We start from the raw sequence: 27,527 nt of genomic DNA, 5'->3' as shown, positions 1-27,527 counted from the left end.
ACTTTGTGTCGATGTGAGGACTAACGGTAGAGCGGGACCACTCTGCCTACCCTGAAAAACTTCTCTTGCGTGAGAATCCACTTGCTATTTCGAGCATCTCGGCTGGTGGCACAGATGCTGCTCGTCGGGCTCTGGCCCCGGGGCAGGGTCTCGGGGGGGGGGAGATGCAGCCGTCCCCGGGGAAAGGGGAACAACCCGCAGGAGGGGCCCGATCCCCGCTTTGCCGAAGTGTCCCGGTCCCAGAGCAGGAGCTGTCTGGAGGACGTTGATTTTCTTGCCGGGTTTGGGGGGGGGGGGAGGAATTTGCCAGAAAGGACCCGAGCCCGGGGAGTTCTCCCACCCCCTGGCGGGGCTGCAGGGGCGGGGGACCGGGACCGGGACCGGGAGCGGGCTGGCCCCAACCCCGCTCCGCACCGGGACCCCCCCACCCCACGGCGGCTGCCCCGGGGGGGGGGGACAGACGCGGACCGAGCCAGCTCCGGGACCGCTGCAGGTGCGTGGGGAGTGTGCGGGGGGGGACACCCCACCACCCACCCACCCGCCCCTCGGGGACTCCCTCCCCCCCGGAGCCGCCCCCGCGCCCCGCACTCACATCCGGGGCCGGGTTTGTTAATGGCAGACGTAATTAACCCGGAAAAAAGCGACGGCGGAGCCAGGGGCACACCCCCTCCACCGCCCGGCCCCCTCCGCCGCCCGGCGTGGACCCAGAACCCCGCAGCCCCCCCCCCCCCCAGCCCCAGCCCGCTCCGCCGGCCATGCGCGGGGGGCGCAGCCCAGGGACGCCGCGGGGTGAGTGCGGGGGCCACGCGTGTCCGGGGGGGAGGGGGCTGTCCACGCGTGTCCGTGGGGGGGGAGGGACGCCGTCCCGGGGCTCTTCTTTGGGGACGCGGCGGAACGGGCTGGGGGTTCGCTGCCCCGTCCTCTCTCCGTCCCCACTCGCGGGGGCTGCCCGGTGGGACTCCAACACCCCCCCCCCAACACCCCACGAAGGGGCTTCCCTAGGAGGCGGCCGTGCGAGGCCCCCGGGGGGTCCGACCCCGAGGAGGGGGGGGAGCAGCCGCCGTGGGGCCGGTTTGTCGGTGCGGGGATGCGGCAAGAAGGTGCCGGTTCAGCGGCTGGAAGCGTCCGTGTCTCATCGGGTGGGAAAGAGGCCTCCCCGCCGCGCCGGGGTTTGCAGCGGTGCCGGTCGCTTCTGCTGGTCGGTGCTTGGAACGAGGGGTGTGTGTGTGTGTGTTTTGGGGGGGGGAGAGCTGGAGGTAGCGAGGGTTGCTCCTGCCGGGCTGGCCCGTGGCTGGGGAACGGGGTGCCCGTGGGAGATTTAGGGGTGCTGCGGGCACCCGGCTCCGCTTTGGGTCTGCGGGATTGGCAGCAAACGCGCGGGGAGGGTTTGGGATCCGCAGCTATCCGGAGCGTGTTCCCCCTGATGGTTTTTTTCTGTGGTGAGGTGAAGAAACGCATCCTCGCTGCTCCCAGCCTGCCTTTCAACAGGTTAATTATTTCATTAAGGCAAACGTCTGGAATTAGCAGGAGTTAGTTGCTGGGCTCTGCCTACACCGTCTGTCTCGCGTGTCAGCCGCCGGATAGACGTCGGCAGGGCGAACTCTGGAAACTCCTTTGCAAGACCAGGTAAAAGGAAGTGCTGCCGCAACCGCTGCGGCTCGCAGCCATCGCCCTGCATGGCCGGGGCTGTCTCGGAGCTGCGTGGGGGCACAGCGGGCATCGCAGCTCGGAGCCCTCGTGAAATTCGGGTCACCGTCTTGCGTGCCAACCCGCACCAGGGCAGCTCAGACAGACGGGTGTGAGAGGAGGAGGAGGAGGAGGAGGATGCTGCTGCGGCTGCCCGCAGGTGCGACGAGCTGTGGCGTGGAGCGAGGTGCCGAGGAGATGCTAGTGCCGCTGCGATGCTCTGAATGTCAGGTCTCCCGTTGCCTTGGCTTTTTTTTTTTTTGCTGCAGGGTGTCCCTGGGTCACGCTCCCGTGGCTGTAGCTGTGCCGGGAGCAGGACAGAGCAGGGCACGGGGCAGCCGTGATGGTGCAGCGAAGCGCAGGCGTCCTGGGGTGCTTCCTGGAAAGTCTGGCTCTGCGGCTGCCCACGAGGCCCTTGAGCCAGCAGTGACGGCAGAGAGGGGGCTTGGGTGCCCTGCACCTTCTGCCTCTCTCTGGGACGCGCTTACCTGTATCTCAGGAGGCAGGCAAGAAGGTATTTTTGCTGTAAACCTTCTTCCGTAGCCTAATTGCTCTTGTCATCTCATTAACCGAGCCAGCAAAGGGTTGTCCTTTTTGGTGGGATATTATGACTCTGAAAAGCTGGGAAGTCAGTTGCTTCAGAGGTAGGGAAGAGCCCCAGAAGTCTCCAACGTGCTTCGCTACGAAATGGCATAAATTCATAAACAGGATCTGTTAATGAGATCCTGAGGGCCTGATTTGGTGCGATGCTCGGGAAGTTCAAGTTGTCGTTGGATGGCAGATGAGCCCCCATGAATCAGGCGTGGGCATCATCCATGAATGGTAGATCCCTGTGCCCGGCGCCAGTGTGATGTCCATCACGTTTTCATAAAGGATGTCCTCTGAAGTGCCTCTTCACTGCGAGGCCTTCGGGGACTCATCTGCACTTTTAAATGATGCTGATTTTCTGTGAGGTCCCTCTTATTCTCCTCTCTCAGGTTTAGTCTTGTGTCCTTCCTACAGCAAACACAAGTTTGGATCTGTCATGGAAATATTTACGACTTGGAGTTTACGAAGTGCTGTGTAAATAGTAAATGTTAGTGCAAACTGAGCATTTTTTGGCCCTCCCAGGATTTCTGAGCAGGGGGACAAAATACCCACATGCTGATGGAGCTGGAGATGCTGCTTTTATCCTTTTCCTATGGAAAAGTGCAATTCTCAGTGGCTGCAAGGAGACAGACAGGTCATGCCCTGCAGGCGGTGGGATGTGAGGGAACAGTTTGCCTGCCTGGCTGGGGGGAGCACAGTCTGCAGGGCAGAGTTTGGAGCAATTGCAATTTCCTCTGCCCAAAGGTTTTTGCATATCCAAGTGCAATCCGAGGTCAGCTCGCACAGAAGAGTTGAGCTGGTTTGTGGGCTTTCAGCCAAACCCGTATTAATTAAGGATGGCAGGGGGAATGTAGGGAGTCCCGGGGGGTGTCCCGTGGGTCTGGCACCGCAGCCCCGAGGGGCTGGGGGCTCATCCCTGTGCTGCCCCTTGGCTCTTTCTCATCCCTCTCGTGAGCAGAAATCTCTGGACTTTTATTAGCAGCAGGAGGAAGAGTTAATTTATGAGGCCTGGTCTGAACGTGTCGGTATGGTTGAAGGTACTCGGGAATCTGCTTTCTGCGTGCTTCCCCCTCGCCCACAAAAATAACCCCACAAAAAAGCAGTAAAATGTGAAGTGCCCACATAACCTTTGCATCGGGGCAAATGTGTTGTTTTAGAACAACCTCTTCTACCGAAGCAGTACGATTTCCCTCTTAGCAAAGCCCTGATACCCATCTCTGAAACGCTGGTGATAAACTCTGAGATCCTGACAACAGGTTGACTTGGTTTCTGCCACCTCTACCTTTGCAGCTGCACCACAACTCTTGCACAACACTCGCCTCTCAGGGCCCCACTCCACTGCAGCTCCTCAGCTCAAAAATAGTATTTCCTCCTTTTCTGCATGAGATCTTTTATTTGTGCAGCCTCCACTTCTGGCACCTGCGCGAGTCACCCCTCTTCTACCGGACAAACCACACCAGGTTCAGCTCGCATCCTTTCGGTAACCGCTGCCTCCGTCCCTGCCCGTCCACCCCGAGCCGTGGTGCGGGGGCTCTGCCCGGGCAGAGGGATGTGTCCTGCCCGCCCGCGCCTCTCGGTGCTGCTTTCGCTCCCCGTGCGCGGCTGGAAGCGACGGTACGGAGACCCGGTCCGCTGCGGGGGTTCTGGGGGGCTCCCCTCCCCGTGGCTCTGCAGCGGGCTCTGCCGCGCAAGGTGGGCGGGAGCCGCTGCCAAATTCAAGCGGTGGCAACGTGCACCCACTCCCGCTGACTCAAAGCGGCCGCTGCTCCTGCGGGGTGACCGAGAGCGACGTTCGGGCTCCCCCACGTCTTGCGCCCACGGGGGGACACAAGCAAAGCCCGTTTACGGGCACGGCGGCTGCCGTGCTCTCCAGTCCGGCTGCTCAAGGGTCGGCGTGCCCCGTGCCCGTGTCGTGGCAGGCTCGGCGTGGCGTTTCTCCCTGCTTCTGCAGAAGGGATTTGGGTGCCCGGGAGGTCGGTGTTGCAGCCCAGCTCTGCTCCTCTGCAGCTATATGTGGCCGAGGTGATCTCGGAGGTGACCTTCTGGCTCGCCTTGGCTGGCCGGCAGCACCGGGGAGGGTCCGTGCCCGTGTGCCCGTGGCAGACCTGTTGACAGGGCTTGGCCCCGCGGCGATGGGTCATTGTTTTCCCTGCTGACTCGGCATCCTGGCTGCACAGATTTTCTGCTGGAGTTGCAGATTGTTTTCCATTTCCTGGGAGTGTGCTCGGGCTCTCTCTAGCGCGCAGTCTGCTTTGGGATTATTTTTTGTCACGGTTCCCAGGGACCCGGTGTCTCACGTCAAATCCTTTGTGGCTACTTTGTCCTCTCTCGGTGGGCCAAGCTGTGGTACGGGGTTGCCCCACATTGCTGAGCTTGGTGGGACGCGACCGCCGCTGTGACAGGGGCAGTTTGGGGCACAGGGCTGTCACTCGGAATCGCTCTGACGCTGCCCCGGGGACATCCCGGTGGCCGTGGTGCTGCCCTGTGCTACGAGTGGTCTGGGAGCCGGACCGGCGAGCTTTTGTTTGGTGGTGCACGGCGATTGAATCCGTCTGCAGGTCTCGAGTTTCCAAAGTCCTGCAGTTCCTTGCTGGGCCGTTTTGGTCCTGCTCGCTGGTCTGATCCTGCCTGCACCCGGGGGCGTCACGCTGGCACCCCTTCTTGTCACAAAGGCGTGCTGGGTGACGTTTGTGTTTGGCAGCTTCCCCACAGTGCGAACAGGCGGCGGTAGCAGTTTGACTTTGCTTTTTGTGGGCTGTGGAGGTCTGGGAGAGGCAGCAGGAGGTTTGCGCAGGTCGGGAGGTCGGACCTGAAGGAAGTTCGGCCGGCGGCCGTGGGACGTGGTGCGGAGGAGGGAGCTGGATGGGGAGCGAAGCCCCAGCCCCTCCTTTGAGCCTCGTGCTTTTCACACCTTTTGAGCTCCCTGGCTGCGGTGGGGTCGGCGGTTCTCGGGGCTGGGGAGCGATGTGCACCTCTGTGGGGAGGAAGATGTTTATGAAAATGCCTCATTTTTCAGCAAGGGGAGGCAGCTAAAGTGCTCATTTGGACCAGCCCTGGAAGGTTGTCCCTTCTCTCTCCCTGGTGTGAGCTCGGATGCGGGCTGAGCAACTGCGCTGGCATCCCGGCACGTCTGGCACCGATGGGTTGAGAAGGCTGTAGGTGCAGGAGCAGCTCCCTGGGGAGCCGGGGCTGCGGGATCAGAGCACCCACCTCTCCCTGCCTGTCCCCTCCTCTGCAGGGTGATGTGAGAAGGAGCCCGGCATGCCGTACTTGGATCGACAGAACCGTATCTGCGGGTTCCTGGACATCGAAGAAAATGAGACCTGCGGCAAGTTTCTGCGGAGGTATTTCATCCTGGACACCCAGGCCAACTGCCTCCTGTGGTACATGGACAACCCCCAGGTAGGCTCCCGCGCTGGTCCCAGCTTCACGCTGGGCATGTCCATGGAAGTTGTTAGCCAGTCTGTGGCACATCCCGGCCTTCCTGGGCTGCCCTGATGGAGGTGTCTCCTCTGGGTCCCCAGAGGAGGATGCTGTCTGCTGCATTGGTTGTCTCTCGGGGTCTCCCGTGGCTGAGTGTGGCCATGACCAAACTCCAGCAGAGCAGCTCCCCTGCCACTTCTGGGGTTTCCAGGACTGTCCCAGCAGCCTCTTACACCACCAGGAGCCATTGACACCTTAGAGGAGCCTATAGAAATGCTGTGCCAATGTGAGGTGTTACATCTCCCTAGTGTCTTAGTGTAGAGACAGAGGGTTGTCAGACATTGGAACAGGCTGCCCAGGGAAGCGGTGGAGTCACCATCCCTGGAGGTATTCAAAAAGCGAGTAGACGGGGTACTCCAGAACATGGTTTAGTGGGCATGGATGATGGTTGGACTCGATGATCTTGAAGGTCTTTTCCAACCTAAACAATTCTATGATTCTATAACAAGAAAGAGAAGAGGTTAGACCGGGAGCCGGGCGGCTGGGGGAGATGGAGCCTGTGCATGTTGCGCCCGACGTCTCTGGGAGCTGCCGCAGCGCTTGCGGTCAAGCTCAAAAGAGCAAGAGCCAAAGTTGAGCTCTAGGAAGACCCTCCTGGAAACCCCACGGTGCTTGAGCACTGCTCGTAGGCTGGGGAGGCACCTGCCTTCCTGAAGAGCATCTGGCAGCAGATTCTTCATTGCCTCGTTAAAAGGGGAAGGGGAAGCACCCGGCCACCCGCCTGCACCCTCTTGGCCAGCGTTAGCACAAACTCCTGCTCTCTGGGCCATGCGGGGTGGGAGTCGGAGCCCGTCTTGCACCTGAGGTGCTGCTGCACGGGGCGGTGAGCAGGGCAGGCAGCTCAGAGCGGGACCGAGGAGGGCACGGAGCTCGGGTGCAGCGAGCGTGGCCGGTCCCAGCTGCTTGTAGGGTGCAAGTGCACAGAGAAGGGAAACGGCCGAGGCTGGCAGCGTGGCTGTAGCTTTTGCTGCCTGACCCCGATGACACCGAGTGACAGCCTGACTCACCTCTTTTGCATTCTCCCTGTCATTTAACTCCCGTCGCTCATTACGTGTTTTGCAGAACCTGGCTATCGGTGCGGGTGCTGTCGGATCTCTGCAGCTGACCTACATCTCCAAGGTAATGTCGGGGTGGGGTGGAGAGAAAATGAATGCTCCCTGTTGTCCCTTTATCCGTGCGGCTTTCCCGGGAGAGGCGATGGCTCACCCCGGCAGCACCCGAGGCGAGGTCCTGCCCGAGCCCACGCCATCCTCCCTGGGAGAGGAGCCGGCGCGGGTCTGTGGGAAGCGGGGAGCGTCCCTGCGGCACGGCCGATCCCGGCACCGAGACCGGCGTTCGCCTTCACCCGCAGACCAGCACGGGACGGGCTGCAAGTTCGGGGTGCAGGAGGAAGAGGAACTGCTCTGCCACGAGGAAGGACACGGGGTGGCCGGGGCTGAGCGGGGACGGGAGCGCGGTGGTGGTGCCAGCAGGACGCGGAGCTGGCGATCGGCACGGTGTTGTTGCTCCAGCACCGGACCGAGCAAGGGTTTGGGCTCGTAGTGTGGTGCCCGTCTCGCTTTGGCACTCGGTCCCCCTAATCCCGGCACGGTGCCTCCCGCTGCGGGTCCTGCCGCAGCCCCAGGTCTGCGGGAGGGTGCTCACCAGACCCGGCAAAGATGGGGAGGCAGAGACGGTCCCTTTTGTGATGGGTTCGGGGGCACCGGTAGCTCTCCCCTTCTGCTTAGAGGGCAGCACCCTGAAGGATGAGACCTTCTGGAAACTGAGCCTTTCGCGTGTCTTAATGGCATTATCCGGCTTCCACGGGAAGGCAAAAATAGTGCAATAAATGACAACCGTTGCAGGGCTGGTGACTGGAGTGCATGGAGCCGTGGTTGTGAGCGCGGCCGGGGAAAGCGGAGCTGCCACCGTCCTTCTGCCGCGAGCTGCCCCTCGGCTGCTGCTGGGGGGAACGGGGGGGCTCGCAGCCGCCGCACCGGGCTCAGCTCCGAATTGGAGCTGGATAAAGAAACGGACGGATCTCTCTGTTCCTGCTGAATCATGATTTATAAATTAAGCGCAGATGAAGCAACGCTGGGAGGTTGAGCCTTCCCCATTTCGGAAAGAGCCTTACTTCTAAATTATATACATTTTAGTCTAAATGAAAATTGCCGTAGGACAGCATTTGGTCACAAACTGCAGGATGGGGTTATGCCAGCGGCTTTAACTACCAACAGTAAATATGCCAGAAAAATGGAGGTTTGCTTGAGAAAACATATTTAAAGCATTATAGGCTGGCTCCGAAGGAGGAAGCCTGTCAGAATAAATACTCCATGAATGCTGTGCTTGGAGCCCTGGGGAATATTATTCTTATATAAATGATTCCTACTCTTTAGGGAGAAACCACTGCTATTTTCCCTCAATTTTCTTAATTGCTGACAAGAGCGACTGTGTTAGTCCAGCAGAAACTCGCGTTTTCGAGGCCTTTGAAAGCTTTCCGTTCTTTGCTTTACAGTGCAGCCAGCGCCGGGGGGGACAGCGGGAGATGAAAGCCCCGTCTCCGCGCTGACCTTCCCCTGGGACCGCGCGTTCGTTGCCGCATGTGGTCTGCGTTACGCCCGATACGGGCCGGTTCCCGAGAGCTCGCGCGGCTGCGCTGCAGCTCCCGGGCTCGCGCCGTGCGTGTCGTCCCCGTGGGGACGGGACGTGCCGGCGTCCCGAGGGACGTGCTGCCCCCCGGCCCAGCGTCTGTGCTGCTGGGGGTCCTGCCCGGCCAGTCCCAAAAAGCCTGGGGTGGCACGCAGCACGGGGAAGACGTGCCCGCCGGCCACGTTCGTTTTTCCCCTGACTTGAGCCGGCCGGCTCTCCTCCTCGTTTGCAGACGGGGGTAATTGCAGGGCTGGGGAGGGCAGATGATGCGTCCCCTCGGGCCGGCCAGCGTGACAAGGCTGCGGCCGCACGCTCGCTCCTCGGCCCCGTGCTCACGTTGCAGCATCGGTGCTCGACTGGGGTCTCGGAGGAACTGGGAGCGTGGACTGGGTTGGAGCTTGGGGAACACCGGCTTCCTCTCCGCCACGGGCATGTGGATGGAAACTTCCAGCTCTCGTGCATGCCATTAGCCTGTGCTGTTACCTTTAACTTTTTCTTTAATTTGCCCTGTTGCAGGTTAGCATCGCCACCCCAAAACAGAAGCCGAAAACTCCGTTCTGCTTTGGTGAGTGAGGGGGACCGTGCCCAGCATGTCGTGCCAGAGGGCCGGCGCAGGGCTAGCGTGAGCCACAGCCCCGTATGGGGGTCCTGTCACTGTGACCCCCAACGCGAGATGCCCGGGCAGAGCTTGGTGAGGGAGGCAGGACACTGTAGGTCCCCTCCGTGACGATCCCCTGCTTTTGCTGTGCTCCTGAATCCTTTCCACGTGTCCTGTTGTGCTGCACTACCTTGTGCAATACAAGTTTTTTTTTTCCTTTTTAATGCCTGCATAAGCTTCTGCTCCTGTTGGTGCAAGGAAGGGGTGTTTCGTATCGAAATTCCCCCCACCCAAATGGCCTCAGCCCAACCCGGTCGGCCTCAGTGCCTCCTGCGTGAGCCATGAACTCAGGTTTAAAGCAACAGAAATGACAGCACAAGCACATACTTGTCCCGGGGAAATGGTGTTGCCTTTGCAATATTTTACTACAACAGATGTAGCCCAAGACAAAGACCGGAGCGCACGGTGCAGCCCCACGCGAGGGCTCGCACCAGCATTTCGGATGAGAGTTAAAACCCAAGCGCTGAGCGAAGGAAGTCCCAAGGGGCCCTCAAACGCCCCATGCAAGGGGCTAACTTCAGCGCTAGATTAAGTCCTAGTTTGGGCCATGCCACAGCCTTGGTTTAAGCCTGACTTCAGCCCTGCCCTCCCTACGCTCTGGTGCAAGGATGCATCCAGCTGACCAGCTGCCACGTCCCTCCTCCACGCCCCTCGGCCGCTTTTCCATGCGAGAGGTTACGAGTCCGCTATCTGCAAATCGCTCTGGGACTGGGAGCTGAGGGATGCTGTCGTGTTGATTTATTGTTTAATTTATTTTAATAATGCTAAGCAACTGTTCCCTAACTCTTCTTTTCATTCCCTTCTTTGATAGTTATCAATGCTTTATCTCAGCGCTATTTCTTACAAGCCAGCGATCAGAAGGACCTGCAGGACTGGGTGGAGGCACTGAACCGGGCCAGTAAGATTACGGTAGGTTGCATTATGCTCGTCTCTGCTATTACTGTGTCCTGCCTTGACGGGCCGCTCGATAAGCATCTAGAAGAGCTGTGCTTTTCCTTCTTGCCGCGCTCTCCTCCTCCGTCGCCTTCCCGGTCCCACCTGAGGAGCAGCGATGGTGGTGGCCGGGTTGTCCCCAGCCTGGGAACAGGTCTGTGCCAAAACTTGCCTGGCTTTCTTCTGCGTTAGTGCTGAGGCTGCACTGGGGAAGGAGGGAAGCGCAGCTCTCGGCTGGTGGCTGCAGTGTCTCCTCCTGTTTCTGGAGCCCGCTCTGCTTCTGGCGCATCCCTTGTTTTGCTGTTTGATCAGTTATAGTACAGGGCTGTAGCTCCCCAAACCCCCTCGTTCCCAGGGGAGCGTGCCGTGGTCCCCCAGACGGCTGGGCGAGAGCAGAGCCCTTCCACGGACACCCCGGGGGCTGCGTGTGGTTCTGCCAGCACGCGGGGCCGAGCTGGTTTGGATCTGAGGGAGAAGTTCTGCGAGCAGAGGAGGGATGCGCTGGTGATGCAGCCTTTTAGCGTGCAGGGCTGGACGGCTTCGCCGTGTCCCTTCGCAAGGCCAGAGCTGCGTGGTGACCCATCTCAGGAGTCTGGCTTCGGACGGGAGACGTTCCCTCCACCATCACCAGGGATCCTCCTGGTCTGGGTTTCTTTTGCTGCTGTTTGCTCATGCGTCTTCACCCTCCCTGCCCAGCTGCTGCGGGGGACGGCGGCTGCACCCTGGGGAAGCTCCCGCGGGAGCCGTCCCCGTCCCTGCCTGCTCCGGGGACGTTTCCCTCCTGTCACTCCTGCTGGCTGGGATTGTGTGTAACCGACCAACTCCTCGCCGCGGCTGTCAAAGGGCGTCTTTCTTCTGCTTCGATAATTTATTTACTCAATTTTTATTCTTCCCGGAACGCCGGGTCTTGTGACGAGGCGTAGCAAATGCCCCGCACTGCAGGGCATCGCGGGGCGGGTTGTGCCTGGATGCGAAGGAGTTTGTCTGCCATCTCCTCTCATTTACTGTTGTGTTCGTATAACCGTAAATTAATGGTCACTGACCCAGAAACCCACGAAGTCTATGCTCCTCAGCTGCCCGGCGCTCCTGGCGATGAGCGATGCTGCTGCGCTCCCTCTCTCGTGCGGTGGAGCAGGAGCATCGCCTGCGCGCTGGGTGGCAGTGCCCGTGTGCCAGGGCTCCTGCGTTAGGTGTTCGCAAGGCGGCTTCTTTCTGGCCCCGGGATGTGGGGGATCCCTGCGAAAAGGTCAGGGGCACTGCAGGCTTCTGTGTGCCTGGCGTTAGCAGTGTGGCTGATGTTTAATGCTAGCAGGGTTTTACTAGGTCATGCGCTGATGCGTGTTGCTCATGGTTTGTAAACTAAATATAAGGAAAAATCACGATGAACAGTTTAGGAACGGGTCCTATCAAATAACCTTTTTTCCTTGAATTTTTTGTTTCAAAATCACTGGAGTGCTGTGTTGTGTCTGTGGGAAACTCATCTACAAGACCAGACCTGGCTTGTATTTTCTTTTTATATCTGCAAATACATTAAATGCGACAACCTCTGTGCCTGAAGCCACCAAACTGACTGCACAGGCTCTGGCTTGTAACTTCTCTTTTATGGGTTCAGGTGATATTGGCCACAAAAAAAACATCTCCAAAACCAGGTAGGAGTTGTAACCAGAGCCTGCCAGTGACATTTGTCTAGCTGTGCCACCAGGGTAGTTTCCTCCAGGGTAATTGCCTGCAGGCAGCCCGCATAGCTGATTTGCCAGGCTGGCTGAGGTGGGAGCTGGCGCGGCGGTAGGAAGAGATGCATCTTCTGTTTCTGCAATAAACCGCGGTGATTTTCATACCCTGATGTTGGCCAGCCCTTCCCGACTCTGGCTGTGTCCCGGCTGGCCGACCGGCTCATCCAGCCCTGCAGGGAGGAGTTCTCGCAGGCTGGCAGGGAAACACGGGGCTACTGGGATGCGGGTGACACGGTCGCTCTGCCCTGCGTGGGAAATCCCTCTCCCTGCTCTGCAGCTTCCCACAGGTCTCCGTTTGTGCCTGCGTGTCCTTGCGCTGCTTTGAGTTGCAGCGGCTTCATCACCTTGGTGTGGGTGGAGGGGCACAGAAGGGCATGGGGAGACGTTCTGGCTTTCGGTGGGGTTTGGACCCTTCCCGGCCTCTGGTCTCTGAGAGGTTTCCCTCTTCCCCTGGGCTCTGCAGGGCTGCTGGGCTCTTGGACGTGGGATTCATGGCACCAACCATGGTCCTGCGTGCTGTACGTTCGGTGCATGCTGCTGCCGTCTGAGCCACTTGCTGCGGTGGGACGGGAAGGATGGGGCAGCGGTTCGGGTATTGCTCTTGGTGCAGAGAGCTTCTCACGGAGACTTCTCTGCTCTTGGCAAATCGCTTCCTGCGTTTCTTCACCTCGCGCGCCGTCTTTGTAGCCAGGGCCTTGGCGGTTGAAGGCTTGAGGTGTACAGCGGGCTGGCGTGACCACGACACGGGACTCTGCTCAGTTCTGCCCGAGGAGGCTCGAGCTGGTGGCAGCGCTCTGCCCCGTGCCGGGCACTGAGCAGCACCTTCCCCCTTGCATCGCTGCCCGCAGAGAGATGCAGCCCCTTCCCTCTGCCCCTGCCCCTGCACACGCAATGTCTCCGCATCAGCGTTGTGAAACCGTTTCCTCTGGCCGGGTGGCCCGTGCTGGCTCCCCAGCCTCGCCGTGCACCCACCTTCTGCTCGCCTGCCTTGCTGGCACGGGCAGCCGGTGCGTTGCCGGTGCCCGCGGGCGCTGGTGCTCAGCACCGGCCGTGCGGCACAGGCGTCCAGCAGCCTGCTGTGGTCTGGCCGCTCGCTCTCGCGAGGAGGATGCGATGGCACCCGAACGTGTGGCTGCTGCCTGCTCCCTGCCCGGCACTGCCTGCCCCAGCAGCTGAGCCTGGCTGGTGGAGAGCACCCAGGAGGCACAGGCAGCGGGGCCGTGGGGTGAGCGGGGTCTCGTCCTTGGCCCTTCCTCCTCTCCTCCCTATGGGTTTGCGAGGTCTTAGCGCAGCCCTCTGCCCCGCAAGACTTAAGCCAGGTCTCAGGTTGAACACCAGTCCAGCCGTCTGCTTCGGGAGGGACTTTAGAGCAGCTGAGAGTTCTGCTCTGCCCAGCCAGCAGCCGATGCGTGGCGCGGTTTGCACGGAGAGGACCGCGTGTCCCTCCCCGTGCGCTTCGGGGTGGAAGGCAGGAGGGTGGGTTGGAGCCAGAGACCCCGATTAACGGCATTAGAGAAGTGGAAGTGCGGACTTGGGAAGGAAAACTTGGAAACCCGCCTTTCTGTCCAGAGCCAGGTGCTGGAGGGAAGGAGCTGGGAGGGGGGAAAAGGAGGATTCTGGAGCTGGGTCCCTGCAGCGTAGCCTCTGCCCGGTGATGCGACCTGTCCGGCCGCGCGTCGGTGCAGAACGTGCAGGCGTTCGGCGTGTAAACTAGCGCCCGGCCATCTGCTGCGCCCCTGCGGACGTGCTGCAGCTCAGCCTCGTTAGGCAGATGAAAGCTCATCATTAAGCCTAGCTGTAAGTAGAGCGGGGACAATTAAAGGAGCAAGTGTCCCACAAACGCATTGGGCTGCAGAGGCGAGTCACAGACTCCTGTGAGTTGATGCTTAATTATTCACCACCTCTCATCTCCCATCTCAGTGCCTCCTGCAAACCGCCTGGGTGGGGCCCACACCCTCCTTAATTGGGGTGGCTCGTTCATTTATTATTTTTTAAAGGGACATTGCTGCATTTAGGCTGGGAGGACAGAGGCGATGGTGCCCCCGTGCAGGCGGAGGGCTGCCCGGCACGGTCGCGCCAGTGCCCTTCACCCCTTTCTTTCTCCCGTAGGTGCCAAAGGGCGGCAGCGTCCCACCGGCCGCGGAGATCGCGAAGCCTCCAGTGGTGCCCCAGGCCCAGGAGAGAAAGCCCCAGGTGGCCTACAAAACCGAGATCATTGGGGGGGTGGTGGTCCACACGCCCATCTCTATCAACCAGGTGAGCTGGCAGGATCCGCGCACCGGGGAGAATCCCCGCGCCGTCGGCACCCCGCTTTGGTCTCTCTTTTCGCCGTGTTTTAAGAGCAGCTCCTAATGGGGACGAGCAGAAAAGGTGGCAGCTTTCTCCGCACGTAGCTGGGCGAGGGCATCCCCACCACACCCCGCTTTGATGTTCCTGCACCTCGCTGCCAGGAGCCCTTCGGCGCTTGAGCCGGGCTTTGAGGGGTCCCCGCCTGCTGGCTTTCGTGTCTGGCTCCTGCCAGCAAGGGTGCGCTGCCTTCCGAGTCGAGCGGAGTGAGGGTGCCTGGGTCTGCAAATCGCTTTTTGCAAACGATATTCAGATTTCTGCTTTAGGAAGGGTGAGTGCAGGGAAAGTTGAGTGTCGGAGCGTTGTTACTGCTTTAGCCCCGCCAGTGTTGAGCAGTGCAATGGGTAGAGAAATACTGTTAATACACAGCAACGATGGGCTCTGTCATTCTCTAACCTGCGTGTTGGAGCAGCAGAGCTCGTGGATGTGGGTCTGCTGGGCTGGGGCATGTGGTCCGGGGGTCCAGGGAAGCTCTGGGGGTCCGGGAATGTCCAGCCGTGGGGCTGGAGGCAGTTGCTGGTTTGGGCTGTTGGGGAGGCTGGTTTGCACTTTCATTTCTGGAAACCAGCTTGGTGCCTGCAAACCGTTCCCACTCAGGGATGTATAAATAGCTGCACTTAGCACCCTGTAGCACCTCTCCTTTGTCTAGCTCTGAAGTGTGATGAGACGAGGGGGTGTGAGGAGGAGGAGGCTATGAATCCGCTCCCCTTCCCGGCCATTCCGCACCATCCACCCACATGTCCTGGGTCCAAATCCCCCATCGAGGTGCCCGGGGCAGAGGGACCCCGTGTTGCTGCCCCCATCAAAGTGGCCGAAGGGACTGACCCATCCCGGAGGCGGTAGCCGGCCCCACTTGCCGTGGCTCTGCAGCCCCTTCCCTCGGCACGTGGCCGGGTGCGCACGTGGCCATCGGTGTCTCCCACTTTCGGGCGCTCATCCGGCTCTGGGTCTCACTTCAGCTCTTATCGGTGGCAGCACTAAAAATAGAGCAGAGAATTAGATCATTGGAGCCTTTTTTTTTTTTTTTTTTGTGCTGTCAGGCGATTTTAACGCTTCCCTGGCCGCGGGGTTTGTTGGGGTGCGGAGGCGTGCGAGGTCCTTTGGGTTGGCAGCCGTCCCTTCCCGGTACCGCTGCCCCGTGGGATGCTGCTGGACCCTCAGCCCCGTGCGTGGGGTGGGGAAGGGCAGGGAAGGGAGGGCTGTGCCTCCCCCCTTGCTTCCATGCAGCCGGGGCAGCCTGTTTGCAAAGAAGTGGCAGCAGCCAGCCCTGTGACTTTTCTTTTTTGTTAAAGCTGCTCTTTCCTCCTGACTCTTGACTCTACCTCCCTCTCCTCCCCTGCCACCACCTCCCGAGAGCCGGGAGCTCCATCCTCAGCCCTCGCGCAATTTCTGTCTTTCACTGAGGGGTTTTTTAGAGGTGACGCATCAGCTGCTGGACCATTTTCCGTGCTCTCGCAGCTTGCCCCGTGTGAAATGGCTATTTTTCCGCTGCAGCTTCCTGGGCGCGTCCGTGGTTTCCTGGCTCTGCCCTGGCCGGCCGGTGCTGCCCCGCAGCGGCTCTGGGACCGCAGGGGGAAGCCCCACGCTCCGGCTGCACCCCCAGACTGGCCAGCAGCATCACCCCGGCTCGCGGGTGTAACGCTCCCCATTGCAGCAGCATCCCCATCTCTGGTTTTGGACACGTACATCCGTAACGCTCGGCAGAGCCGATGCATCCCCGGGCGAGGGGAGCGGGCAGCCTCCCCTTCCCGGCTGGGCTGGAGCTCTGCTCCGCTGCTCTCCGGAGGTTCTGGGTGGCATTTTGGGGCCAGCCAAATGGCTGCTCGTCTCTGTCCTGGAGAAACCGAAGCAGCCTCTCGAAGGTGCTGGAAGGAGCAGCGCAAGCAGGTTGCTGGTTAACCACACCGGCAGTCGCACCGGCGCGGGTGCCAAATAAGGCTGGCGGCGCCGAGAGCCACCCCGGCTGCCATGGCAATTCTCAAACCTCAGCGCGGGGCTGGAGGAAGGGGTTGGAGGGACGGGGGAAGGAGATGAGCACAGATGTTTCATCTCAACCATCCTCGGCGCTGCCGAGGGGGAAGGGAGAAGGGAGGGTGCTGCTCGGGGAAGGAGCGGGGTGCGGAGGAGGGAGGGGGTGATGCCGGCAGCGGGGAAGGGTCCGGCCCCTGGGATGCGCTTGGGAAGCGCTGGGGGTGAGCCAGGGGATGGGTGCTGGGCGCACGGCCACGTGCACAGCCCATCCGTGCTCGCAGCAGCGAGCGTTGCGCTTGGGGAGAGACAGCTCGGGGCCAGAGGAAGCACGGGTTTTCTACCTGAACTCCAAACATCACAGTTTCTTTTGGGAGAATTTGGCTGTGAAAACGTGGAGTGGAGACTTTACAGCTTTCCTGACCAGTTTATTCCCATGATGTATTGCTTTCTCCAGTTGGAAAGCGTGCCTGCCTTCTAACTTGGGTTTGTCTGGCTCCAGCTTCCAGCTGGTGGTTTTTGTTCTGCGTCCCTCTGCCAGGCGAAAGAGCTCCTTGTACCTTGCGCTTACTCCGGCGAAGGTCTGTGGTGCAGTTGAGTCAGCTCTCGGTGTTTGATAAGCCGGGCAGATGAGGTTCTTTAACTTCCCTGCTGCAAGGGATTTTCTTCAGCCCTCAGATAGCTTTTCTGTAGCCTTTCTGATTTCTTAACGTTGTTTTTACTGTGTGGGCGCCAAAAAGGTGGCTAGCACTCAGGCAGCAGTCTGAAAAGCTGCATGCGATGAGATAAAATCAGCTCCTGACTCTGGTTCATCCCCCTGCTTGTGTCCAGGCATTGCAATTAGCCCTTGGCATGCAGGGCTGGCTTCGGGTTGCTTTTCCCTCCAGCTCAAGGTGTCCTGCCTTCTAGCAGGGAATTCCCCCCACCCTTCTCTCTCCCGGCTCCCCAATAACTCTGTGCTCTCCGCTTCCAGAACGGAGGGGACGGAGGGGAGAGCAGCGATGTGGCCGCCCACCCGCTGCTGCGGCGCTCGCAGAGCTACATCCCCACCTCGGCCACCAAGCCGCCCGCCGGGCCCCCCATCCTCAAGAGCGGCTACTGCGTGAAGCAGGGGAACGTGGTGAGTACCGGGGGTCCCCTGCGCCGTGGGCAGTGGGGCAGCTCAGCCGGATGCGTGGCCGTGGGCTGCCTGCTGCCCCGTGGGTTGGGGATGCTCCAGGGATGCTCTGGATGCAGGACCACGACAGCGTGGGGAGAGCGCCGGAGCCCAGCACCGAGCTGTTTCCTCCTCTCTTTTCCAGAGGAAGAGCTGGAAGCGCCGGTACTTTGTTCTGGATGAATTTTCCATCAGTTACTACAAGTGTGAGCAGGTGAGCAGCCCCTGACGCCCCCCCTGGCCCCCGCCTGGGACCGACTGCTCCCGAGCAGAGGTCCGGAGCTGCTGCGCTGCCCTGCCGGCATGGGAAGCACATCCCAGCGCTGCCAGCCCCAGGGGCCGGCCAAACCCATCGTCGTCTCCTCTCATCTCCGCAGGACAAGGAACCCTTGCGCTCGATTCTCCTGAAGGATGTCTGCAAGACCCATGAGTGCCTGGTCAAGTCTGGGTAATGCTCCCATCCGTGTTTCCCTCAACTGCAGCTCCTGCTGTAGCCCCAAGTTGTGTCGGGAGCTCCGGCTGCTCCGGCTGCTGGTGGGAAGCAGCTCCCCGAGGAGCTGAACTGGAGGAAGGCAGGAAGGAAACTCAGTTCCTCCTTCGGGGAGCCCAGAGGGCCCCGAAAAACAGTGGCCAGGCTGAGCTGTGCTGCCGCTTGCTCTTCTTTTACGACCCTGTAACCCAAATGTCTCCTCTTTGTTTTGCTTTTAAGAAATTTCTTCCCCTTCGGCTCCATGAGCAGGTTGGAGAAATGTGGCTGGATGCAGGATATTGTCCATCCTCTGTTCTCCTGGTGCTGATAGCTATCTCTGTGGGGCAGGCGTGCTCCTACAGCTCTCTTATCTCCCTAGATTAAGGAGTGTGGGGCCCTGCACAGTAAATAGCATCGTATGACAGAAGAACAAAGGTGTTCATAAAGCTACTGAAAGCCACATATAGGTGTTTTCCTTAAACTAGCACAGGTGGCTGGCTACACAGTGTCTTGGGAACAATTTATTGCAGCGAATGCTGATAAAATCAAAGTAACTCGAAGACTTGCAATGAAAAATGAACTAAGAAAACAAACCTCTTTAGCTAAAGTAAAAATATAATTTATTAATATAACTTTGAATTGTTTATTCTTAATAAGTAATAGAAAGCTCATGAACTGTCAATGAGATGGATTACGGGTCTGGGGAGGGGCCGGGATTTGCCTGCAGATGGCAGAAGCTGGAGTGTGTGTGTGTAGTTGAAGGTCTCTGGGGAGCTGGAGTCATCTTCTTAAAATCCTGATGAGATCCAAGGTTTGCCTTCAATATGTTTTTCACCAGCATAGTCTAGAGATGAGGATAAACACAGATTTTATTTTTTTTTTTCCATCCACGATGACTTCTGGGTAGTGACCATCTTTTTCTCGCTGTTTCTAGTGACCTCCTGATGCGGGACAACCTCTTTGAAATCATAACGAGCTCCAGGACCTTCTACATCCAGGTGAGGCAGCCGAGGCCGGTTTGCTTTTCTGGGCAGTGAGTTCAGCTCGTGCGAGCCACACTCCTGCAAACGGGCTGTTCCCCAGCAGCCTCTCGGCCAGCAAACGCAAGCAGATGAGTTTGTCACAGCTTCGCCTGGTGTCGGGGCACGGGCGGCGAGGGAGAACTGCCCGGGGTTTCACTTCTCCCCTTGGGTTTATTTATAATAGCCACTATTTGTGTGAGCAGGAAAAAGCAGAGACAAAAGCACAGGGCGATCCGATGAGCATCCCGAGTACGTGGGGCTGTGTCTGCACCTTCCCTGTCCTGCAGATTTGGCCAGCCTTCTCCGCAGCATGCGGGGTTATTAATTAATTCTCCCTGTTGCAGCTGAGCTGGGCAGGAGGAGGCAGCAGGCAGGGGATGCCGTGCACGGGGCTGTCGGCACGACCCCTCAGCACTTGTGAGTCCCCGAAGAGTAGCCAGCACGGCGTGCTGTGCCGTGGATGCTCATCCCCACGTCCACGGGCAAAAGCCCCAAATCCTGCTGCCCAGAGAGCACGGCCCCGGGCACGCTCGTGGTGGGATGCAGACCCCTGAGCCTCTGCCGCTGCAATCCCGATAATTTTTTTGTTCCTTAAATGCTTTATCTATTCCTGATACAAAAATGCTGCAATGTGGAGAGTGGCTCCCCTTCTGCAGGGGATGATAGGGTGGTGCGGTGATTTTTAAGCAAGGATAAATTAGTAGTAAATATCCTGGGAACCCTGGTAGCCTGTCCATCTGCGTGTCCATGCTTTGCTGTGGCGGGGATCAACTCTGGCTGCACTGGGGGCTTGCAGAAGGTAAAGTCTGATTTGGGCTGGTGTGTTTTGCAGGCAGACAGCCCTGAGGACATGCACAGCTGGATCCGAGTAATCACAGGGGCAGTCCAGGCCCTGAAAACTCGCCCGAGGGTAGGTCACGTCCTTTCTGCTTCATATATAGTGTCAAATGAAGATTATGCCAATGTACAAGGTATTTATTTAGTGGCTTGTGTAAGGGCTCAGTTAGCCCGTTTCCAGGACGAGATCCCTGCCCTCTCTTGAGTTTGTTTACCAGTTGCTGGAAAAGTTTCCCTGAAAAGATTGAAAAGTGAGATTCAGCCATCGAACTGGACCTGCGTGAACCCTGCTCTGCTCCGAGGCACAAGCGAGAGCCTGACTGATGGCAAAGGGCCATTTAATTCAGACTTTCAGTTTGCTTAGGGTTTTTTTTTTTTTTCCTTTCTGCAGAGCCTGGTCCCCAGAGCTTTGCAAAATTGCTCACAGCATTGCATGCACGAAACCCCAACCTCAGCCAGCGCTCACCCTGTGTCTGTCCTTGCAGGAAATGTCCTTCATGAGATCCACCTCCATGGTGAAGTCCGGGGGCTCCTCTGCTCTCTCCCAGCAGAGGCAGGCGGCAGAGGAGAGGAGAGCGCTGTGCAAAACCCCTTCCACCTCCTCCTGGCAGCCCTGGACGCCGGTTCCGCAGGCAGCGGGGAAGCAACCGGCGCCAGAGGAGGTGCCCGCGCCGCTGAGAGACTCGGTGTTCGTGCCGGCCTTCACGGAGCGCGACGCCGGCGCCGTGCTGGGCAAACGCGTGCGGCACAAGTCGGAGCCGCAGCATCTCAAGGAGAAGCCGTTCGCCTTCGACCTGGACGATGAAAGCATCCGGACCTCCGACGTCTGACCGGGCACCGAGCCATCCCTCGGCTCCGTGTGCCACCTTCCCGGCTGCCGAGGGTCCCCGCGGGGCGCACCGTGTCCGGGACGGCTGGTCTCCGTGTGTCCGCTCAGCGCCTCGGACCGAGCTCACCCCATCATCTCATTGGGGGTGAGGTGGCCCCTTCCCTCCACCGCTGCTCTTCCCTGCGATACAGGATCCGGCCGGACCCGCGTCCCGGTGCCTTGCTCTGCCGGGAAGCGGAGTCCCTGCTCGCTTCTGCCTGTGTTTTTGCCCCGGGTGGCTCCGTGTTTCGGGAGCTGCCTCCGGACAGGGCGACCTGCGGGCACCTCGTGCTGCCATCGCTCGCTGTGCGGGGTGGGAAGCGCTGGTTCCTGGCACGGCTTGGATGAGGGGGCATCCTCCTCTGCAGCCGCATAATTTGCCCCCAAAACCAAGCCTGGAGGAAGCAGCAGGAGGTCTCAGAGGCCTGAAGGGGAGCGTGTCCTTTCCTGTGATTGGAAAAACATTTTTCCCCCCTTTCACGCTGCTCAGCCTTTCCCCAGCAGCTGGGCAGAGCCGGGGAGACGCCAGCCCTCAGCCGCCTGTACAAGGGACACGCTGCAACTTCCCGTTTTGATGACTTTTTCCCTAGGAAACCAGCTCTTTACACTGCCTGACTAATGGTGTATCAACAAATCCGTTGGCTTTTAATCATGTCTTTTTATACCTGTAGCCACTGTTAAACCCCGGCACTGGCAGGCTCCCCGCTCAGCCCCTCCGAAAAGTTTATTGGTACTTTCTGAGCGTGAGCCTGGGCAGGCAGCCGGTGTGACGGTGGCTTCCAGGGACGGGAGGATCCTCAGGTACGGTGTTGGTTTTGCACTGTGTACATCTGGGCACCAGAAAGCCGTGCCCGGGTGGTGAAGTGCTTTTAGCAAAAAAGCAGTGAAAGCCGAGCATTTAATGAAACTGGGAAGACTTGTCCAGCCAACTTGCCCGCTGCCTGCCTTGAAATGAAAATGAGTGGAAGTTTTTAGAGCAACGAGAACTCGTCATTTCCATAACCAAATAAGCTCCTGTAGGAGTTGTGATAAATAGCGTGTAGAAAATTCAGGTATTCCCTAGGCAGCGAGATCGTCTGATATCTTCACCCCAAAATGTGTGTGTAATCCTTGGGTACCGAGCGAGGACACACCTCCCCGTCCTTGCTCGCTGTCAGCAGCAGGTTATGTCGGTGTGACTTTGTGAGAGCAGCAGCAAGCCCATCCAGGCGTCGGTGCTGCTTCACCCTTCGTTTGAGGGCTCTTACCCAGACCCAAGGTGGCAGAGTGAGGAGCGTTGACTGGGGCGGTGTCCGTGCACCATGGAAAGCAGCACGTGTTTGGGTAGGAAGGCTTTCATCCAGAATTGCATTAAGCTGAAACAAGAGCAAGCGATGGCATCCCTGGCATTGAGCTGCTGCGCTCTGCCTGCATCCCCGGCTGCGGTGCCCTGCGGGCAGGAGGCAGCAGCCTGGGCAGCAGCAGCAGTGCCCTGGCTGGGCACCCCCAGGAGGTGCCCGGGGCTGCCCCGGGCTCTGCTGATGGGCACGTGGGTTTTTAAATGGGCTTGCTTTGGCCCAGCTGCACTGGTGTGTCCCGTGTCAGACACAGGCACGCTCTTTGCCATCTCAGATGTACTCCAGCTGATAAATCTGCGTGGCTGGTGTGCGAATGGCATTGCAAACTTAGCAGCGCATGGAGTGGTCTGGAGTTAACAAGGCTTCTCTCTATTGAGGACTAGTTACTTGTTCTTTTTCTTCTTTTTCTTCTTTTTTTTTTCTTCCTTTTTTTTTTTTTGGCATTACATGTTCCTGCTCTGCAAAATCAGCTCAACGTGCTCCCCAGGAGCAAAAAATATCTGGTTTGTCCCTGCCCTTTCCAGCTCTCCAGCTGTTTGACAGCTGTGCTTCAGCTAGCTCAGGCTCAGCCTGGGATCGAGCAGAGCTTTATCGGTTGAGCTCCGAGGAGTTGATTAGCCCAATGGATCTTAACAAGATTAAAATTGCATCTTCCTGCATCGATCCCCTCCTGTGTCGGAGGGGCTGCTCCTCAAGCTGGGCTCCGCTGGAGCCCGGGGCAGGCACAGCCGAAGGGGCCTCGGTGCAGCCGGGGGGAGGCGGTGACGGGACCTCCCAGGTTTGGGGCTAAGAGTGGCTTCAAGGGGGATGTGTGGAGATGCTGGGGAACACTGAAACTATGAAAACGAGTGGGAATCGATGCAAACGGTACAGGGCGAGTGTTAATATTTGTTATTTAATTGTAGAAACCTAGGTCATGCTGTTCCTTTTCCTTCTTTTTGCTTTATTTGCACTAGTGTTTGAAATCTTTTTTTTTTTTTTTTAAGGCTGACTTGCTGTTTGGCTCATAACATGGGGTTTCAAAAATGTTTTAATAGTTTGGTAAGCCTATCAATCATAGAGTCACTGTATTTGGTGATAGCGCTCTGACCTCATTTCTGGAGAACATCAAATGCAGAGAGACAATGGTTACTTCATGCAAGGCTTCAAAACCATGGAGTACCAAGTATTTTTGTTGCTTGATAATTGCAGTTTCCTCAGGCCTGGGATGGTAAAGCAGAAGCTGGTTGCACAATTAGGGTTAATCATCCAGGAGGAGAAACTACCAGTGGCTCCAGCGCTATTGCAACATTCCTGTTTCTCATTCCCACCCTCCCCGCATCCCCAGGACAGCGTAAAGGCTGAATGTGAGACTGAAACAAGTGTGTTCAAAGTCAAGCTGGGCTCCAGAGCCATCCGTGATGCAGGTGGTGTTGCGGGGAGGAATTTCTCTCCCATCCCAAAGGACCAGGTGGATGCAGCCAGACCTCGATGGAACTTTGCAGCAATTTTTAAAGCAAACTGGTATCCCCTTATCTCTGCGTTTGCCGCCTGGCTCTCCCGCGTGGGGATGAACGATCCCCTGTAGCTGCTTGCTTTTGAGAATGAAGCATGTGCTGCGAGTTTCCCCGCTTTCCTAGGGATGCGTGCAGGTTCGAGGTATCTTGTGCGGAAAGAATGGTGCGAGAGATGGGTTTGCTCTTTTCTATGGAAACTCCCAAGCGGTTTCAGCCGTTTCTGTGAGTGCTGGCTACAGATTTCAAGTGCTCTTAGGGCCGGGGTGCCTTGCGCGGGCGATGCTCCCTGACTCCCATGGTGTCGGTTACCTGCCTCCCACCCCTCGCCTGTAAATGCTGGCTGCAGGAGATGGAACCCCTTTTCCCCTGTGTTTTTAAATAAAGAAGGAAATCCCAGTTGCTTTCCCAGGCTGTCTGTTTGCATGGTGTATTCTGGGTAATGATTGCCAGGGAGGGTTGAATACCATCCCCACCAGGGCTGGGAGACAGGGCGCAGCGGCGGGCGGGGACCATGGGGGCCACTGCCAGGTGCTCCCCCCACGTGCAAGGGGAGCAGCCATCATGTGCTGGGGGAGCTTTTAGGGATGCTGCACTGAGCTGCCAAAGCCCAGCCTGGTGTCTCTTGTGTCACACTTACGGCTGGAGCCCCTCAGAGGACCCTGCTGTGGAGCTGCAGCCAGCTGGGCTGCCCACCCCACTGTGCCCCACCGGACACCCTGGCCCCCCCAGCCAGCTTCAGCGGGAAAGAGCACCGAGGGGAGGGCAAAGGGCCATCGTGGCCTTTGCTTTGAAGAAATTTTTGATCTCGTTTGTCACTGCTAGAAAAAGAGGGGACAGAGACTAATGGGGCAAGAAGCATCCCTTGCTTCCAGGGTGTGTGTTTGGTGAGGAACATGACTGCTTGGAGCAGAAATCGTCCGTCTCCAGGCGGTGTGCATCCTCCCAGCCTGAGGTGCAAGTTGAATTTCATTGCTGACAATGTTAAGACAGCTCCAGCTATTGCTCATCTTGAGCCCTTCGATAGCTAAGTGTGTCCCAATAAAACTCTTGGTTTAAACACTTTGTTACTTTTTTTTTTTTTTTTTTGCTTTCACTGTCATATTTTCCAGTGACAACTGGCTGAGCACACTTCTTGTGTGAAGTGAGCACAGATGCTGTTGCCCTGCACATAGGTCGGTTCTGGGTGTGAGAGAGGGTGAGTGCATGGCGGTGGCAGGGAAGTCACAACTATCTTTGCCTTTCTGGATATGCGGGCCAGAGGAAAGCTGTCGGACCAATACCCTGGTTTTCCTCAGTGTAGTCCATGACTGCCTCGTACACAGAAGGAATTTGAGGTCCTGCTGTTAGCTGGCAGCTGCTGGGCTGAGGACGTGGGGAGATGTTAATGATGATGGGCTTTTGCACATGGGATTTTTTTTTTTTCTTTTTTTTTCTTTTCTGGCTCGCTGCATAATTCCACCCCCCCACCCGCCCCCATGGGTTTTTCAGCCCTGTTGTTCCACTGGTCTGAAGAATGTGGTAGTTTCACGATGAAGCCTCCCCCGCCACCCTACTGCCCTGAGACCTATTCAAAGCTGCCAAATTCAGATTACTTGTGACCGAAATGGGATATAAACCCCATTCCCCGAAGAGGAGGAGTTGTTGCAATAAACCACAAACCAAAACTGGAATAGGCAGAATTCCCAGCCAAACTGAACACCATTGCAGTGCTGTTGGAGGCAGAAGTAGAAGTAATGCAGGCAGAAATTAGCCAAATGGAAACAGCTGGAGGGTCCTCGGTTTGCAGAACTGTGTGAGAACGGAGAGTGTATGGTTGCTGTATTTTACGTCAAATGTGACTGGACTTTTGCAGATATGGATTTTGTGTCTGCTTCTGGCTGTGACTTACTGCAGCTTCCTTTTCCCATTTTTATTCAGCTCGGTAAGTTTTCAGACTGCATCTGGTGGGGCTTCCTCTTTTGGGTGTGTGGTTGCTTGAAGCTCCCACTCATTTTGGTAACGCATGCGCCTTGTGCTGTGGGCTGGAGCAAGAGGAGTGACCGGCACGTGGACAGGAGTTACCCCTTGGCATCTCTGGCCCTTTCCCAGATCTCCGACGACTCCCGTCTGTTCCCTGCAGCTCCGGGTGGCAATGAGGTTTCCATCACTAATGAGGCAAGGCTGGTATTTAACAGTTTTGTAAAACACAAATGGTTGCTACTGAATGGTCATGACTTTAAAGAATACGACTGTCTGGCAGCAGGGAAAGGGAATGCAACCTGCTGCCATGGGCAGCACAATGGAGTATGTCTTGGAAAGGATGCTTATTTACTAGGAAGGGCAGGAGCCAGGAGACACAGGTAACTTTAAAATAACACATAGAGTGATTGCAGTGTCATACAGATGATGTTTCTGTAACATGTGCATGGCAGGGAGACTTACATCAATAGATGCAAGTGCTTCTTTGGAGAGGCCTCAATAGTAACTTTACATGCTGCACTGTGACTTTCCCTGCCTTCGAGAGGGGAAAGTAATGCTCTCCAAAGGGTGCAGTTTCTGCTAAATCTAACCCAGCTTCCCCTGCAGCCGGTGAACACAGTTTTAAACAAATAATGTAGAATTAGAGCTCGTGGCTTTGCCACAGAGTCTCTGTAACATTGTGTTGGTTTACTCAACCTTAAAGGTTTACAAAGTCTAGTAACACAAAACCACACGCTGGCGGCCTGCGTCTGTGTGGCTGCATGTACCCTATAGATAGTGAAAGTACGTGGAGTCAGCTCCTTCCAGGCTTTATTAAGATTTGTTTGACCACCTCTGTTCGCAAGGTCTGATTTCTTAAACTGTCCCTGCTTGGGGCAGGTGAAAATCCAGATTATTTTAAACAAGCAAAGTATATACCGAACAATTTTGCATCCAAGGCTTGCACAGAGGAATCAACAAGAACGACTGTTCCGCGCGTTAAGTTACAGCTTTGTAAATCCACGTTTGCGCAAGGCAGAAGTCCGCTCTGGTGCTGCAGAAGAAGCGGGGGAGTCCGTCTCCCCTCCTCCGCGAGGCCGTCGACCTCCGTGGGGGCCAGCTCAGCCCTCTCAGTACACCGTGCACCAGTTGCTGCCGTCGCTGGGCATCAGCCCGCCGGTGATGAGGAGAATCAGATCCACGAACCACCAGATCCCCAGTCCTCCCAGCGTCAGCAGTTTCCCCACGGCGGTCCCGGTGTGGCCCAGGCAGAACCGATCCACTCCGAAGCAACCCAGGAAAAACGAGTAGAGCAGCGTGGTTATGAAGTAGTGCCCAGTGTACCTGCAATGGAAGGGGTCGGGGGGGGGGTGGGTGCAGGGGCCCGGGTAAGCCGCCGGTTCCTTACATCGGGGCTCCCTCCCGTGGGGGCCGGGAGAGGCGCAGGGCCCGGGAGGAGGGGATGGGGGGTTGTTGGGGGGGACAGGGGCCCTCCCGCCCCCCCCGGAGAGCGCATCCTACTTGACGCAGGGCCTGCTGCCCCGCAGGAAGCTCCGCGGCTCGGCGCACTCGATACCGTCCAGCGCTCGGCACTGCACCCGGGTGCGATCCACCTCGCCGTAGGCCTGTCCGCCGAACTGTAGGCAGAGCGGGTGCCCTCAACCACCGGCAGCGAGACCCGGGGACCAGGCCGAGCCGTCCATTCCCCCCCACCCCGATCCCTTCCCGCCCGGCTCCGCACCTTCACGCAGCCGTGACCCAGCTCCTGCTGCGCCGTGGCGTTCCCGCCGTGATCCACCGGCTCTTCGCACTCCACGAACTCCTCGGGGCTGAGGAGAAGGAGGGGGGAGCGGTGAGGGAGGGCGAGGCGGCCGCTGCTTCCCCGTCCCCGCCGCCCGGCCCGGCGCTCACAGGTAGGTACAGAGGACGAGCGGCGCCCGCGGGTCGGTGTAGGCCCAAGTGGAGGCGGGGGACCCCGGCCCGGGTGCCTCGGCCTCGGTGCCGTTCTGGGGGAGGCCGCGGGAGGAGCCTTGCAGCAGCAGCAGGTTACCGAGCAGTAACGCGACCTGCCCGCCCAGTAACGCGTAGCCCACCGGCCCGCCGCGCCGCGGCGCCATGGCGGCGGCCGCTGCTGCTAGGAAACGCCTCGCCCGCCCCGGCCTAGCGGGCCGTCCCGCCGCCGCCAGCCAATGGGAGGCCGCCGCCACGCTCCGCGGCCAATCAGAGCGAAGGCGGAAGAAACTGCGGAGAGAGGGCTGCCAGGGGAAGAGGCGGAAGAGCGCGCCAGATCAGGAGGCGATTGGCTGCCGGGGAGGCCCGTCAGCCTATGGGTGAAGGAGGGGGGCGGGGGCACCGGTGTTGGGCGCGGCCCTTCCCGGCCC

At 58.5% G+C, this 27,527-nt stretch overlaps 2 protein-coding genes across 6 annotated transcripts; one reads left to right on the top strand and one right to left on the bottom strand.

The window, feature by feature from the left end:
• Positions 1–731: 731 nt before the first annotated feature.
• PLEKHA2 (pleckstrin homology domain containing A2) lies at positions 732–25,089 on the top strand. Of its 5 annotated transcripts, none has more exons than XM_075043435.1 (12): positions 732–789; positions 5,513–5,676; positions 6,820–6,876; positions 8,902–8,950; positions 9,855–9,952; positions 13,819–13,965; positions 16,997–17,143; positions 17,325–17,393; positions 17,557–17,627; positions 18,583–18,646; positions 19,503–19,580; positions 19,993–25,089. In XM_075043435.1, exons 2-12 carry the CDS (start codon positions 5,536–5,538, stop codon positions 20,335–20,337), a joined length of 1,266 nt encoding a protein of 421 aa, XP_074899536.1. In that variant the 5' UTR covers positions 732–789; positions 5,513–5,535; the 3' UTR covers positions 20,338–25,089. The 5 variants fall into 5 exon arrangements, with proteins under 5 accessions (XP_074899536.1, XP_074899540.1, XP_074899539.1 ...); XM_075043438.1 differs by lacking the exon at positions 732–789 and adding an exon at positions 1,141–1,198; XM_075043436.1 differs by lacking the exon at positions 732–789 and adding an exon at positions 1,522–1,626.
• An 871-nt stretch (positions 25,090–25,960) lies between these two features.
• TM2D2 (TM2 domain containing 2) lies at positions 25,961–27,311 on the bottom strand. Its single transcript, XM_075042091.1, has 4 exons — positions 27,058–27,311; positions 26,888–26,975; positions 26,668–26,783; positions 25,961–26,490 (listed from the first exon to the last, which is right to left on the bottom strand). The coding sequence occupies exons 1-4, from the start codon at positions 27,261–27,263 to the stop codon at positions 26,277–26,279; spliced, it is 624 nt and encodes a 207-aa protein (XP_074898192.1). The 5' UTR covers positions 27,264–27,311; the 3' UTR covers positions 25,961–26,276.
• Between the last annotated feature and the right edge of the window lie 216 nt (positions 27,312–27,527).

This window comes from Buteo buteo, chromosome 12 (assembly GCF_964188355.1).
Source record: "Buteo buteo chromosome 12, bButBut1.hap1.1, whole genome shotgun sequence".
In the NCBI taxonomy this organism is placed as follows: domain Eukaryota; kingdom Metazoa; phylum Chordata; class Aves; order Accipitriformes; family Accipitridae; genus Buteo; species Buteo buteo.
This window is presented reverse-complemented; position numbering and strand designations above follow the sequence as displayed.